Consider the following 15501-nt stretch of genomic DNA (forward strand, 5'->3'; position numbering starts at 1 on the left):
CTTCCTCGTCGCCTTGCCGTGTGGAAGGCAAGGGCCGCTCTTAGCCCGCCAGCCCTGGCCAAGGAGGGGAACCCACTCGGAGGGTGGGGTGGCACCAAGGCCTTGCGCGGCCCAACGCACAAGGGGGGACGGCGCGCCCTGCTGCGGGCCCTCGCCCTGGCCCCGGTGCCACCCGTTTCCCTTGGTCGGGACTCTTTGTGGCCTAGGCAGGCAGGCGCCCGTGCTGTCTCCGCACTGACCTAGGCACCCACCCACATGAGGCGTCGGGAGGTGTGGGGCCGGGAGAACGTTTCTCTGCCTGGTTTCCTAGGCGGAGGCAGGTGTGTTGTCGGCAGAGACCCTCACTCGGGCCAAGTGCGTGATGTCTCTTCTTCTTCCGCAGACGCCGAGCCCGGCACCCGGGAACCTGTTCCGGACGTGCCGCTCCCAACCATGACTCCCAGCACCGAGGAGGCTGACCACGACCACGACCACGACCACGACCACCACCACGACCACAACCACGGTAGGGGCCCCGTGTGCCTTGTGTCCTCTGCCCCTGGGAGCCCGCTGGGTTGCCGGGGCTCCTTGAGCGAGAACGGGCTTTCCTATTGCCTCCGGGACCGGGAAGGTGTCGCCATGCGATTCCTTGTCCCGAAACGCTGGCCTGTGCTCTGGAGCTGCGGGGACGTCCTCGGGGCTCTGCCCGGGAAGGATGTGCTCCCTGGGGAGAGAGGGGCCGCGGTGCGAGTCAGGCGCTCCGAGACGGGGCCGTGTGTCCTCCCGGGTGCTCTGGTTGGCTGCACGCTGCCTGGGCCTGTCCGCAGGTTGTGCGTTTCTCTGCGTGGTGGTCTGCTAACCCGTGCGGGAGGGGCGTAGGCTTCCCCGCCCCCCACGTCTGCTCCCGCCATGACCCACCCCGGGGGTCTGGTGCAGCACTCCCAGCCCGCATGCCTGGCGTTGCCACGGAGGCTGCGAGTGCAGAAGCCTCATGGGACCCGGCGTGGAGTGCCCCACTGCCCCTGGTGGCCCAGTGTGCGCAGCGGACTTAGGCGCGGGCACGCTGGGCTCCGCGAGGGTGGTGCTCTGTGCCTCTGCCTCTCCTGAGACGTCCTTGCCTTCCTCTTGGCGTTGGCTGGTCTCCGAGCTCCCGGGACAGCGTCCAGGAGGCGTGGCCGCTGCCTGAGGACCAGTCCTCGATGTGCCCTCTGACGCTGGCACGAGCGTGTTCTGGACCCGTGCCGTGCCCCCAGGCAGCTGGGGAGTTGTCTGCCTTGTAGTGCGGCGGGCCACCAGGAGAATCTGACCCAGTGTCCTGGATGGGCCAGTTCCCAGTCGTGCGCTCGTGGCCCAGACCAGACCCGGGCTGGTGTGTGGAGCCAGCCATGCGGGCCCGTCTGTCCTGCGTGCCCTGAGTGGGCGCAGATGAGAGAGGGCGCGGTTGCTCCGTCCGCTTTTCTCCCCTCTCGCCCCCACGCGGGGAGCCGTCCAGCGGGGCCTGGCTGGACTGAGCCCGTGCCGGACACGGTGCTCCGTTGCCGTCCTGGAGGGCCCAGAGGATTGCTCGAGGTGTGCCCACCAGGCCCCTCCCCTGAGACAGGGGGCTGGGTGCCGTCAGGTTCTTTCTTGGCTGCCCCTGGAACCCGGAGGTGGCCCTTGCCTGGTTCCTGGATCCTTTCACTTCCCCTTCCTCGTCGCCTTGCCGTGTGGAAGGGAAGGGCCGCTCTTAGCCCGCCAGCCCTGGCCAAGGAGGGGAACCCACTCGGAGGGTGGGGTGGCACCAAGGCCTTGCGCGGCCCAACGCACAAGGGGGGACGGCGCGCCCTGCTGCGGGCCCTCGCCCTGGCCCCGGTGCCACCCGTTTCCCTTGGTCGGGACTCTTTGTGGCCTAGGCAGGCAGGCGCCCGTGCTGTCTCCGCACTGACCTAGGCACCCACCCACATGAGGCGTCGGGAGGTGTGGGGCCGGGAGAACATTTCTCTGCCTGGTTTCCTAGGCGGAGGCAGGTGTGTTGTCGGCAGAGACCCTCACTCGGGCCAAGTGCGTGATGTCTCTTCTTCTTCCGCAGACGCCGAGCCCGGCACCCGGGAACCTGTTCCGGACGTGCCGCTCCCAACCATGACTCCCAGCACCGAGGAGGCTGACCACGACCACGACCACGACCACGACCACAACCACGGTAGGGCCCCGTGTGCCTTGTGTCCTCTGCCCCTGGGAGCCCGCTGGGTTGCCGGGGCTCCTTGAGCGAGAACGGGCTTTCCTATTGCCTCCGGGACCGGGAAGGTGTCGCCATGCGATTCCTTGTCCCGAAACGCTGGCCTGTGCTCTGGAGCTGCGGGGACGTCCTCGGGGCTCTGCCCGGGAAGGATGTGCTCCCTGGGGAGAGAGGGGCCGCGGTGCGAGTCAGGCGCTCCGAGACGGGGCCGTGTGTCCTCCCGGGTGCTCTGGTTGGCTGCACGCTGCCTGGGCCTGTCCGCAGGTTGTGCGTTTCTCTGCGTGGTGGTCTGCTAACCCGTGCGGGAGGGGCGTAGGCTTCCCCGCCCCCCACGTCTGCTCCCGCCATGACCCACCCCGGGGGTCTGGTGCAGCACTCCCAGCCCGCATGCCTGGCGTTGCCACGGAGGCTGCGAGTGCAGAAGCCTCATGGGACCCGGCGTGGAGTGCCCCACTGCCCCTGGTGGCCCAGTGTGCGCAGCGGACTTAGGCGCGGGCACGCTGGGCTCCGCGAGGGTGGTGCTCTGTGCCTCTGCCTCTCCTGAGACGTCCTTGCCTTCCTCTTGGCGTTGGCTGGTCTCCGAGCTCCCGGGACAGCGTCCAGGAGGCGTGGCCGCTGCCTGAGGACCAGTCCTCGATGTGCCCTCTGACGCTGGCACGAGCGTGTTCTGGACCCGTGCCGTGCCCCCAGGCAGCTGGGGAGTTGTCTGCCTTGTAGTGCGGCGGGCCACCAGGAGAATCTGACCCAGTGTCCTGGATGGGCCAGTTCCCAGTCGTGCGCTCGTGGCCCAGACCAGACCCGGGCTGGTGTGTGGAGCCAGCCACGCGGGCCCGTCTGTCCTGCGTGCCCTGAGTGGGCGCAGATGAGAGAGGGCGCGGTTGCTCCGTCCGCTTTTCTCCCCTCTCGCCCCCACGCGGGGAGCCGTCCAGCGGGGCCTGGCTGGACTGAGCCCGTGCCGGACACGGTGCTCCGTTGCCGTCCTGGAGGGCCCAGAGGATTGCTCGAGGTGTGCCCACCAGGCCCCTCCCCTGAGACAGGGGGCTGGGTGCCGTCAGGTTCTTTCTTGGCTGCCCCTGGAACCCGGAGGTGGCCCTTGCCTGGTTCCTGGATCCTTTCACTTCCCCTTCCTCGTCGCCTTGCCGTGTGGAAGGGAAGGGCCGCTCTTAGCCCGCCAGCCCTGGCCAAGGAGGGGAACCCACTCGGAGGGTGGGGTGGCACCAAGGCCTTGCGCGGCCCAACGCACAAGGGGGGACGGCGCGCCCTGCTGCGGGCCCTCGCCCTGGCCCCGGTGCCACCCGTTTCCCTTGGTCGGGACTCTTTGTGGCCTAGGCAGGCAGGCGCCCGTGCTGTCTCCGCACTGACCTAGGCACCCACCCACATGAGGCGTCGGGAGGTGTGGGGCCGGGAGAACGTTTCTCTGCCTGGTTTCCTAGGCGGAGGCAGGTGTGTTGTCGGCAGAGACCCTCACTCGGGCCAAGTGCGTGATGTCTCTTCTTCTTCCGCAGACGCCGAGCCCGGCACCCGGGAACCTGTTCCGGACGTGCCGCTCCCAACCATGACTCCCAGCACCGAGGAGGCTGACCACGACCACGACCACGACCACGACCACCACCACGACCACAACCACGGTAGGGGCCCCGTGTGCCTTGTGTCCTCTGCCCCTGGGAGCCCGCTGGGTTGCCGGGGCTCCTTGAGCGAGAACGGGCTTTCCTATTGCCTCCGGGACCGGGAAGGTGTCGCCATGCGATTCCTTGTCCCGAAACGCTGGCCTGTGCTCTGGAGCTGCGGGGACGTCCTCGGGGCTCTGCCCGGGAAGGATGTGCTCCCTGGGGAGAGAGGGGCCGCGGTGCGAGTCAGGCGCTCCGAGACGGGGCCGTGTGTCCTCCCGGGTGCTCTGGTTGGCTGCACGCTGCCTGGGCCTGTCCGCAGGTTGTGCGTTTCTCTGCGTGGTGGTCTGCTAACCCGTGCGGGAGGGGCGTAGGCTTCCCCGCCCCCCACGTCTGCTCCCGCCATGACCCACCCCGGGGGTCTGGTGCAGCACTCCCAGCCCGCATGCCTGGCGTTGCCACGGAGGCTGCGAGTGCAGAAGCCTCATGGGACCCGGCGTGGAGTGCCCCACTGCCCCTGGTGGCCCAGTGTGCGCAGCGGACTTAGGCGCGGGCACGCTGGGCTCCGCGAGGGTGGTGCTCTGTGCCTCTGCCTCTCCTGAGACGTCCTTGCCTTCCTCTTGGCGTTGGCTGGTCTCCGAGCTCCCGGGACAGCGTCCAGGAGGCGTGGCCGCTGCCTGAGGACCAGTCCTCGATGTGCCCTCTGACGCTGGCACGAGCGTGTTCTGGACCCGTGCCGTGCCCCCAGGCAGCTGGGGAGTTGTCTGCCTTGTAGTGCGGCGGGCCACCAGGAGAATCTGACCCAGTGTCCTGGATGGGCCAGTTCCCAGTCGTGCGCTCGTGGCCCAGACCAGACCCGGGCTGGTGTGTGGAGCCAGCCACGCGGGCCCGTCTGTCCTGCGTGCCCTGAGTGGGCGCAGATGAGAGAGGGCGCGGTTGCTCCGTCCGCTTTTCTCCCCTCTCGCCCCCACGCGGGGAGCCGTCCAGCGGGGCCTGGCTGGACTGAGCCCGTGCCGGACACGGTGCTCCGTTGCCGTCCTGGAGGGCCCAGAGGATTGCTCGAGGTGTGCCCACCAGGCCCCTCCCCTGAGACAGGGGGCTGGGTGCCGTCAGGTTCTTTCTTGGCTGCCCCTGGAACCCGGAGGTGGCCCTTGCCTGGTTCCTGGATCCTTTCACTTCCCCTTCCTCGTCGCCTTGCCGTGTGGAAGGGAAGGGCCGCTCTTAGCCCGCCAGCCCTGGCCAAGGAGGGGAACCCACTCGGAGGGTGGGGTGGCACCAAGGCCTTGCGCGGCCCAACGCACAAGGGGGGACGGCGCGCCCTGCTGCGGGCCCTCGCCCTGGCCCCGGTGCCACCCGTTTCCCTTGGTCGGGACTCTTTGTGGCCTAGGCAGGCAGGCGCCCGTGCTGTCTCCGCACTGACCTAGGCACCCACCCACATGAGGCGTCGGGAGGTGTGGGGCCGGGAGAACGTTTCTCTGCCTGGTTTCCTAGGCGGAGGCAGGTGTGTTGTCGGCAGAGACCCTCACTCGGGCCAAGTGCGTGATGTCTCTTCTTCTTCCGCAGACGCCGAGCCCGGCACCCGGGAACCTGTTCCGGACGTGCCGCTCCCAACCATGACTCCCAGCACCGAGGAGGCTGACCACGACCACGACCACGACCACGACCACCACCACGACCACAACCACGGTAGGGGCCCCGTGTGCCTTGTGTCCTCTGCCCCTGGGAGCCCGCTGGGTTGCCGGGGCTCCTTGAGCGAGAACGGGCTTTCCTATTGCCTCCGGGACCGGGAAGGTGTCGCCATGCGATTCCTTGTCCCGAAACGCTGGCCTGTGCTCTGGAGCTGCGGGGACGTCCTCGGGGCTCTGCCCGGGAAGGATGTGCTCCCTGGGGAGAGAGGGGCCGCGGTGCGAGTCAGGCGCTCCGAGACGGGGCCGTGTGTCCTCCCGGGTGCTCTGGTTGGCTGCACGCTGCCTGGGCCTGTCCGCAGGTTGTGCGTTTCTCTGCGTGGTGGTCTGCTAACCCGTGCGGGAGGGGCGTAGGCTTCCCCGCCCCCCACGTCTGCTCCCGCCATGACCCACCCCGGGGGTCTGGTGCAGCACTCCCAGCCCGCATGCCTGGCGTTGCCACGGAGGCTGCGAGTGCAGAAGCCTCATGGGACCCGGCGTGGAGTGCCCCACTGCCCCTGGTGGCCCAGTGTGCGCAGCGGACTTAGGCGCGGGCACGCTGGGCTCCGCGAGGGTGGTGCTCTGTGCCTCTGCCTCTCCTGAGACGTCCTTGCCTTCCTCTTGGCGTTGGCTGGTCTCCGAGCTCCCGGGACAGCGTCCAGGAGGCGTGGCCGCTGCCTGAGGACCAGTCCTCGATGTGCCCTCTGACGCTGGCACGAGCGTGTTCTGGACCCGTGCCGTGCCCCCAGGCAGCTGGGGAGTTGTCTGCCTTGTAGTGCGGCGGGCCACCAGGAGAATCTGACCCAGTGTCCTGGATGGGCCAGTTCCCAGTCGTGCGCTCGTGGCCCAGACCAGACCCGGGCTGGTGTGTGGAGCCAGCCACGCGGGCCCGTCTGTCCTGCGTGCCCTGAGTGGGCGCAGATGAGAGAGGGCGCGGTTGCTCCGTCCGCTTTTCTCCCCTCTCGCCCCCACGCGGGGAGCCGTCCAGCGGGGCCTGGCTGGACTGAGCCCGTGCCGGACACGGTGCTCCGTTGCCGTCCTGGAGGGCCCAGAGGATTGCTCGAGGTGTGCCCACCAGGCCCCTCCCCTGAGACAGGGGGCTGGGTGCCGTCAGGTTCTTTCTTGGCTGCCCCTGGAACCCGGAGGTGGCCCTTGCCTGGTTCCTGGATCCTTTCACTTCCCCTTCCTCGTCGCCTTGCCGTGTGGAAGGGAAGGGCCGCTCTTAGCCCGCCAGCCCTGGCCAAGGAGGGGAACCCACTCGGAGGGTGGGGTGGCACCAAGGCCTTGCGCGGCCCAACGCACAAGGGGGGACGGCGCGCCCTGCTGCGGGCCCTCGCCCTGGCCCCGGTGCCACCCGTTTCCCTTGGTCGGGACTCTTTGTGGCCTAGGCAGGCAGGCGCCCATGCTGTCTCCGCACTGACCTAGGCACCCACCCACGTGAGGCGTCGGGAGGTGTGGGGCCGGGAGAACGTTTCTCTGCCTGGTTTCCTAGGCGGAGGCAGGTGTGTTGTTGGCAGAGACCCTCACTCGGGCCAAGTGCGTGATGTCTCTTCTTCTTCCGCAGACGCCGAGCCCGGCACCCGGGAACCTGTTCCGGACGTGCCGCTCCCAACCATGACTCCCAGCACCGAGGAGGCTGACCACGACCCCGATCACGACCACGGTAGGGGCCCCGTGTGCCTTGTGTCCTCTGCCCCTGGGAGCCCGCTGGGTTGCCGGGGCTCCTTGAGCGAGAACGGGCTTTCCTATTGCCTCTGGGACTGGGAAGCTTCTGCAAAGTGCTTCCTTGTTACCAGAAGGTGTCCTGTGACCTAGGATTTCTCTGTCTTTTTTTTTTTTTTTTTTTTTTGACAGGCAGAGTGGACAGTGAGAGAGAGAGACAGAGAAAGGTCTTCCTTTGCCGTTGGTTCACCCTCCAATGGCCGCCGCTGCAGCCGGCGCACCGCGCTGATCCTGGCAGGAGCCAGGAGCCAGGTGCTTTTCCTGGTCTCCCATGGGGTGCAGGGCCCAAGCACCTGGGCCATCCTCCACTGCACTCCCTGGCCATAGCAGAGAGCTGGCCTGGAAGAGGGGCAACCGGGACAGAATCCGGCGCCCCAACCGGGACTAGAACCCGGTGTGCCGGCGCCGCATGGTGGAGGATTAGCCTATTGAGCCACGGCGCCGGCCGGATTTCTCTGTCTTTTGCTTACATAGATCTTTCATTTTTTCCTCCAGTGTTTGTACTGCCTTTAACGCTGCTTTTTCAGTCTGTTTTGCTTCGATTTTCTTCACCTTCTTTAAAGGTTTCCCTTTTGTTTTTTTTTTGTCTCTGAGTAGTACAGTTTTCTCTGTCTCTCTGTGCCCATTTTGCCTTTGCACTGTAATATGTACTTTGTTTCCTGTAATTTGCCATGATTCAGGACATTTTTCTCAGTGACCTCTTTCTGTGAATCCAAGATTTTCTGTTTCATTCTGGTTTTTTGTAGGTTCTGTGGTCTCTGTAATCTTGTTACAGATCGTTGTCCCCAAACTTGTAGCGCCCCCATTTGAACTTAGGAACAATCTGTTTGGCTCATGTGTGGTTTGTGCTTTAGAGTTACTGCTGTTGTTCCTTTTTGACGTGACATTTTTGTGGTGGAATGTTATTGCTAAGTGTCTCCTTTTCTGAAAATATGTCTGTGTTTTCTACCTGTTTTGGAATCTTCATCCTTCTGCTTAACATGGATGCGTTTCTTCAGTGTAGAAGTGCTCGTGTGCAAGTCGTGTCCTCCATGACTGCCTTTTGTCCTCGTGAGTCCTATCACTGACTGAACACTGCTGCATAACGACTCGGCATTTTTGAATGTTCGCAGAGCCTTTTAGTTTTTCTTCCTTACTCTTTAGTTAGGAAGTTATTTTTTGTTACTCTGTACTAATGCTGAATGAAATCTGTCTTCTCAGTCACTCAGTTCAGTATGCCTGGATCCTTCCATGGATGAAATAATAGCAGAACTCTAATCAAGTGTCAAGTCTTCTCGCTGAACCTAATGCTCCAGTGTGCAGTGGAGCCAACCTGCACCTATATTTGCATGTTGTTCCATTCCTGTGTTCCCCATTCGAACATTTGTAAATATAGTAGAAAATTTTTCAGATATTGTCTGAGATGGTACCAAACTAAAAAACACTCTTGGACTACCTGTGACTTTACTTGTCTCCCAGGTAGACACCATTTGTGCCATTTGTATGTTACCAGATCTCTCATTACATCTTTCTCTATTCTTTGGCTGTCTGGAATTGTCTTTGCAATTAGGAGTATCAAGATATGTCCCTGGACAGAAAGAAAACCTTTAAGAATGAGTGGAGCGCAGGAAATGATTTTACTCTAGCTGTTTGAAATCCATGAGCCATTTCCCATAATGCATGTTTGCATGTACAGGAACATGAGTCAGAATTGTCAGGAACATCCATTGTGAGTGTGTTCATCTCTGTGTTTCAGAAATACTGATTTTATTCCTCTCTGATGTGAAAAATCACCGAGGACTTATTTTCTTTCCCTTACCGAAAGACCTGATGATTACATGGGAATCTGACATTTAGGATGGTCTGATAACTGATCAAACTCCAAATGTGTCCAATGATGCTAGCACCAGTCTCCCTTTGGGTACACTTCTGTTCTAACCTCTGTTCTCTTGAGCACTTGATGTGCTCAAATACCAGAATGCCTTACAAGTTCCTTTGATATTCTCTGCTGATCCTTTCTCTGAACACTAGGGGTTGCTTTTTCAATTTTTCCTTTGTGTTTCTTAGGTTGCTGGAAACCTTTGATGTTCTGGCCTGGAAGGATAGAGTTCCTAGGTACAACATTGCCCCTGGGGCACATTTACTGAGACAGCCAGTTTGCTTCCTGTGGCTCTACACTCAGTATGCGCTTCCCAAGATCACAAAGATGTTCAGTTTCTCTCTCCTTATGCTTTTGCAGCTGTTTATGGTCACTGCAATGCTTGGTACACAAGTTCTATACCACCACGTGCCACACACTTTTTTCCTTGTAGTATTCTAGCTTTGCATTTGGTACTTCTGATATGTAGTTGATTCTTAGTTTATGATGTCTCAGAAACCTCCAGAAAGTGTTGATTTTGAGTGCCATTTGCTGGGATGTCAAATCATTGATTTGCTTGTAATAGCAGGTTGAGTGTGTTTTCTCAACCTATCCGAAGACACTTTTAGGTATATCTGCAGCGGAGTCAATCTAACCAACTTGGAAATCCTAACCATTGCCACACATATACCTGGTCCAAATCCTCCATGCGAAGAGAAGGGCATGCCTGAGCTTGGCATGTGTCAACCGTGTCATTTGTATTCTGTCTATTGCTTTACTGAAGAGTCGGCATGGTTGCTTAGTAGCTTGTCGCATCCTATCTACATTTCTGGAGCCCTCCATGAAGGATAAACTTGCCTAAATATTTGCATGACTTTGTCATGTTGAATTTAAGTCTTCAGTTGCTGTCCAGGAGGGACCGGATTCCTGATGGAGTTATCCATGTGGCTCCTGTACTAGGACAGTGGGTTGTGCATCATATTGTTCTTTCGTGGCTCCCACTGGGACATGGAGAGAGCACTTTCTGAATTACTGGATCCTTTCTTTTCATCTATGACTGTTGTCTCATTTTCTCCAAGTGGAAGGGAAATTCTTTAAACTCAAATGATTGCCAAGGACATAAACCTCTAAGAATGATTTTCAACTTGCCAGTTGTTTTTCTCTCAAAACATGACAACATCTCCCCATTTTCTCCTAATTTGGATTTTTGTAGACTTACCCTTATTATGTCTCAGAAAACTTGTGCACATCCACATTATGAGAATGTGTTGTTTGGGTTGGAGATCACTTCTGTTCCTGCTTTCTGACATGGAGTTGGATCTGCATCTGAAAATCTGCTTAGGCAACTTTTGTTTTTTCTTCCACAGGAAGTATGATAGTCTCACTGGAGTCAAACCCAGAATCAGGCATGGTGACTGAGCAGAGCCTTCCAGTGGCAAATGATACCATGCCTCAGCTCAGTAGGGGTCCATATGTTTTATGTCCTCTGATCTATGAGATGCTGAAGATTTCACGTGGCATAAGTTCTGAGAACTCCTCTTCAGTATGTCTGCCATGCTTTCAAGATAATGCTGAGAGCTGCTTTTCCCAGAACGTTTGGCTATGTTTTCTTAATGTTCCTGAAACCTTTAGTTTCTGCCACAGAAGGACGTATTTCCTCGATAGAGATTTGCCCACGTGACACCTGTACAAGACCGTCATGTGGAAGCGCATCATCTCTCACTGGCCAACAGCTGCACATTCTATGGGCACTTTGCAAGTTACCAGAAACTTGGCGATTGTCTATCTTTACCCCTTTGCTATAGCCTAAGGTCATCTGATGCTTTGTTCTCAGCTGCTGTTCAAATACAAATAAAACATCTTGAAGAAATTTAAAATAGGAATTGTTTAACAACTCTCCTATCTATCTGTTTTGTTCTCATGCATTTTTCTTTACTTCTGTTTTGGGGTACCATAAAGTTCATGAGAATCATCATTATGAATTAAACATGGTGGGATGTAAAATAATTTATGTTACACCATGTGCATATTGATATGGGTCTGTTTTCTGAAAACATCATTAGACAGCCTTAGTTCTTTCCATCAACAGAATAAGTAACACCACAATGGAAATCCAATCAGTGTCAAGGTGTGTGACTGACCATGATCTTCACTGTGTGAATATTCAGCCCGAATCTAGAGTGGGACCACACTTTCCTTTTGCACTTTATCTTCTTAGTTACTGAAAAGCACTTTGGTGTATTTCCTTAGGATTTCTTCTTACTTCCATACAGTTTCTTTAAGTTTACACAAAGAATCCATTTTCAAAATGTTCATGTGACCACTAACTTGACTCGGTCTCTTCGGTTGTTCTCCAGGAAGGATGGAATTGCTCGGCAGAGATTGTCCTTGAGGGCTCTAATCTAAGGCAAAGCTTTTGTTTCATGTTGTTCTCTGTGTGGCTCCCAGCAGAACACGGAATGGGCACTTTCCAAGTTACCGTATCCTTTCCTTTTGTCTATACCTGGCTTTTTCTTTATTGAGGGGTGTTTGCAATTGGTAAGTCACAAACGATATTTAAGGATAAAAATAAGGAATCTAAGGATATATTTGAAATTGGCATTTTTGTCGCTGAATTATTAAATCTATGAGCCGCTTTCTCATTGTACCTATCTTTATAAACCTATGTCTGGCCGGCGCCGCGGCTCCCTAGGCTAATCCTCCCCCTTGCAGCGCCGGCACACCGGGTTCTAGTCCTGGTCAGGGTGCCGGATTCTGTCCCGGTTGCCCCTCTTCCAGGCCAGCTCTCTGCTGTGGCTAGGGAAGGGAGTGCAGTGGAGGATGGCCCAAGTGCTTGGGCCCTGCACTCCTTGGGAGACCAGGAGAAGTACCTGGCTCCTGCCATAGGATCACTGAGGTGCGCCGGCCGCAGCAGCCGTTGGAGGGTGAACCAACGGCAAGGGAAGACCTTTCTCTGCCTCTCTCTCACTGTCCACTCTGCCTGTCAAAAATATATAAATAAATAAACAAAAATAAACCTATGTTTATCTTGTGTCAGAAAACTCATGAAAATCCACATTTTGAGCATGTATTTCTATGGGTTCAAATAATGTTTTCCTGTCGTCAGTTGATAAAATGATTGTGTTCTGAAAATATCCTAAGAAAACTTTTGATTTACCTTCCACAGGTGATTTAATGCTACCCTGGAGTACGAATCAGTGTAAGGTATGATGACAGAGTAAAAAAAATTTTCAATGGCAGCTGAAGCCTTCTGTCCTCTGCATTCTGAGTTACTGAGAGTTGAGTTAGCATCATTCCTTAGTATTTTTCTTCATTTCTATGCACTTCCTTTAACCTAACACTAGGGACTACTTTTCAAAAATATCTTTGAGTTTTCTCACTTTGCTTGAAAACCTTAGTTTCCTCACAGGAAGGAGTACTTTAGTAGAGAATTGTCATTGAGGTATCTAAACTAAGACTGGTGTTTTGCTTCTTGTTTTTCTATCATTTGTTTGCTGGAGTACACTGAGTGGGAATGTTCCAACTTGCCAGTTGCTTTCATTTTTTTCCATCCTTTTCCTTTGGCTTTACCAAGGGGTAGTGTAACGGTCAGTACACAATGCATTCAAAGGCAAAAATTAAACAATGTAAGAAGGAAGTTAGCATGAGGACTTGTTTTGCTCCCCCAGATTGTTAAACCTGTGCATCAAGTTTTCATTCATTGTATTTACATAAACTTACCTCTTAGAAGCCTCATGAAGTCCACATCATGGGTGTATTATGTTTCAGTATATTTTTTCTTTTACTGTTGCTCCATGTTGAAATGAATATGTTGTCTTCAAATATACTAAGATAACTCCTGGTTTTTCTTCAACATAAGAAATTTCCCCCACCACTCCAAACCAGAACAGTGTCACGTATATTCACTGACCAAAATCCTCCAGTGGTAGAAGGTGAGAAGTCTGACCTTCTATGGGACCACCCGTGTCTACTGTACTCTGTCTTCTGAGTTACTGGAGAGCACAGTTGACATGATCCCTTAGGATATTTTTTCCCGATAAACTTCATTTCACCTCACAGTATGAACTACATTTTCTAGAATGCTTGTGCGTGTTTTCTAATGTTGTTTGACATCCTCAGTTTCTGTGCATGAAGAATGGATGGAATTCCTGGGTAGAGAACTGCCCAAGAGGCACCTAAAATAAGAAAAGTGTTTTGCATTGTTATTCTATCGTTGCCTCACAGTTGCACGCTGCATGGACACTTTTCGTGTTACCAGATAGTATCAGTATCTCCTTATGCCTTTGCCATAATGCAGGGTAATTTCAGTGCTTTCTACACAAATAGTGTTCAAAGGTAAAATTAGACACCTAAAAATGAATCCAGAACATATATTTTCCTTAGCTTTTCTACATGAAGTCTCAGAAACCTCATGAAAATCCCCATTGTAAGTGTAGGATGCTGGTATTTAAAGTAATTTGTTATTACTATCTGGTACTGAGATGAGTCTGTCTTATGAAAATGTTTTAAGAGAGCTTTATTTTTTTCTGCAACGGAATGAATGACACTCCAGGGGAAGCCCACCCAGTGTCAAATATGGTGACTGACAAAAATCTTCCACTGGGAGAGGATATCAGGCCTAACCTTGCAGTGGGCCTACTGATGTTTTCTCTCCTCTTTTTCTTACTTATGAGGACAGCTGGCCTGATTCCTTGGGGTTTTCTCTCTTTATTTTAAAGATTTTTTAAATTTATTTGAGAGGTAGAATTACAGACAGTGACAGACAGAGAAAGGTCTTCCATCTGTTGGTTCACTCCCCAAATGACCACACTAGCCAGAGCTGCACCGGTCCAAAGCCAGCAGACAAGAGCTTCTTCCAGGCCTTCCACATGGGTGCAGGGGCTAGAGCACTTGGGCCAACTTCTACTGCTTTCCCAGGCCATGGTGGAGGGCTGGACCAGAAGAGAAGCAACTGGGACTAGGACCGGTACCTATATGAGATGCTGGTGCCGCAGGTGGAGGGTTAACCTACTGTGCCAAAGCACCAGGATTTTATCTTTCGGTACAAATCTTTAAACTTTACACTAAGAACTATTGTGCAGAAATGTTTGTAGAAGTTTTCTAACTTGGCTTGGACTCTTCAGATCCTGTGCAGGAAGCATGGAGTTCCTTGCCAGGGAATTTCCCGTGGGGCACTTAACCTCATCTACTCCATTTTGTATTCCTCCTATTCTATCCTTGACTCCTAGAGAAACACCAAATGGGCACTTTCCAAGTTACCAGACCTTTGATTTTTATCATAATCTTTTTGTCTTCTGAAAGAGTAGTTGCGATTGTTAAGATACAAATAATAGTCAAGGATAAAAGGGGAAAAAAACTAAAAATGAATTTAAACAAGAATTTTGTTCTAAAATTATTAAACTATGAGCTTTTTTTCATTATCCATACTTTAAGAAACTGATTTTAATGATGTATCAGAAAACTCATTCAAGTCCACAATAGGAGCCAATTTGCTTGGATTTCAAATTTTTTTGCTGCCATCAGATGTTGAGATGGGTCTGTTGTCTGAAATATCTTGACAACTTTTGTTTGTCATTCTACAGGTGCTTTGATGCTACCGCTGCTGTTGACACAATACCAGGTAGGGTGAATGGCCAAAATCTCGAAATGGCACAGGATGCCACGCCTGAGCCTAGATGGGCCCACCTATGTCTTCTGTCCTCTGCATTCCAAGTGGCTGGAAAGCTGAGTTAGGATCTCTTTTCCTTAAGATTTTCTTTTCTTTTCTCTGTATTTTACTTAACATAAGACTAAGGACTACTGTTTCAAAATGTTTGTTTTTAAACTTTGCTTGAAATATCTTCAGTTTCTTCCCCTGGTGGGTGAAGTTCCTTGGTAGAGAATTGCCCATGAAGCCCATAAACTAAGACCACATAGTCTTCATGTTTTCTTCACACTTGTTGGCAGTACAACACTGAATTCACATTTTCCAAGCTACAAGTTTGTTTCATTTTTTTCTTTGCCTTCATTAAAAGTAGTTCTAATGCTGCAAGACAATTTGGTATTCAAAGACAAAAACTAAAATATAAGAATCAAGGTACAATAGGAAGTTGTTTTGGTCCAACAAAGCAATTACTCTAGGTATCAATTTGCTCATCAGTTGTATCTTTTCATAAGCTTATCTCTAAGCTGTCTCAAACCTCCTGAAATCCACACCATGAGTGTATCATGCTCTCACCTAACATTATTTTTCCTGCTCCCTGGTGTTTCTTCAGCAGAACAAATTACCCTGCTACTGCAGACCAGACCAGTGTCCACTATAATGACCAAGTGAATTCTCCAGCCGGAGAGGATGCCAAGCCTGCGCTTGGTATGGGCCCACCCAGTGCACTGTCCTCTGACTTCTGAGTTACAGAAGAGCACAGTTACCATGACTGCTTAGGATTTTTTTCCCCATGCACTTCATTTAACCTCACAGGAAGGACTGCTTGCACAAGT

General features: G+C 54.3%; 2 protein-coding genes across 12 annotated transcripts in view; both read left to right on the top strand.

Annotated features, from left to right (window-relative positions):
- LOC138843592 (rho GTPase-activating protein 20-like) overlaps positions 1-15501 on the top strand; it is a 1064354-nt gene that overhangs the window by 123075 nt on the left and 925778 nt on the right. The gene's annotated exons all lie outside the window — the stretch shown is intronic.
- On the top strand, positions 1634-4509 carry LOC138843598 (uncharacterized). The gene is made up of 2 exons (XM_070048259.1): positions 1634-2158; positions 3700-4509. The coding sequence occupies exons 1-2, from the start codon at positions 1921-1923 to the stop codon at positions 4173-4175; spliced, it is 714 nt and encodes a 237-aa protein (XP_069904360.1). The 5' UTR covers positions 1634-1920; the 3' UTR covers positions 4176-4509.

Source organism: Oryctolagus cuniculus, chromosome 8, assembly GCF_964237555.1.
Source record: "Oryctolagus cuniculus chromosome 8, mOryCun1.1, whole genome shotgun sequence".
Taxonomy (NCBI): Eukaryota; Metazoa; Chordata; class Mammalia; order Lagomorpha; family Leporidae; genus Oryctolagus; species Oryctolagus cuniculus.

Coding starts and splice junctions, on each gene's coding strand:
- LOC138843598 (XM_070048259.1), top strand. CDS start 1,921: ATGAGGCGTCGGGAGGTGTGGGGCCGGGAGAACATTTCTCTGCCTGGT. Junction 2,159..3,699: donor CGACCACGACCACAACCACG/GTAGGGCCCCGT, acceptor CTTCTTCCGCAG/ACGCCGAGCCCGGCACCCGG.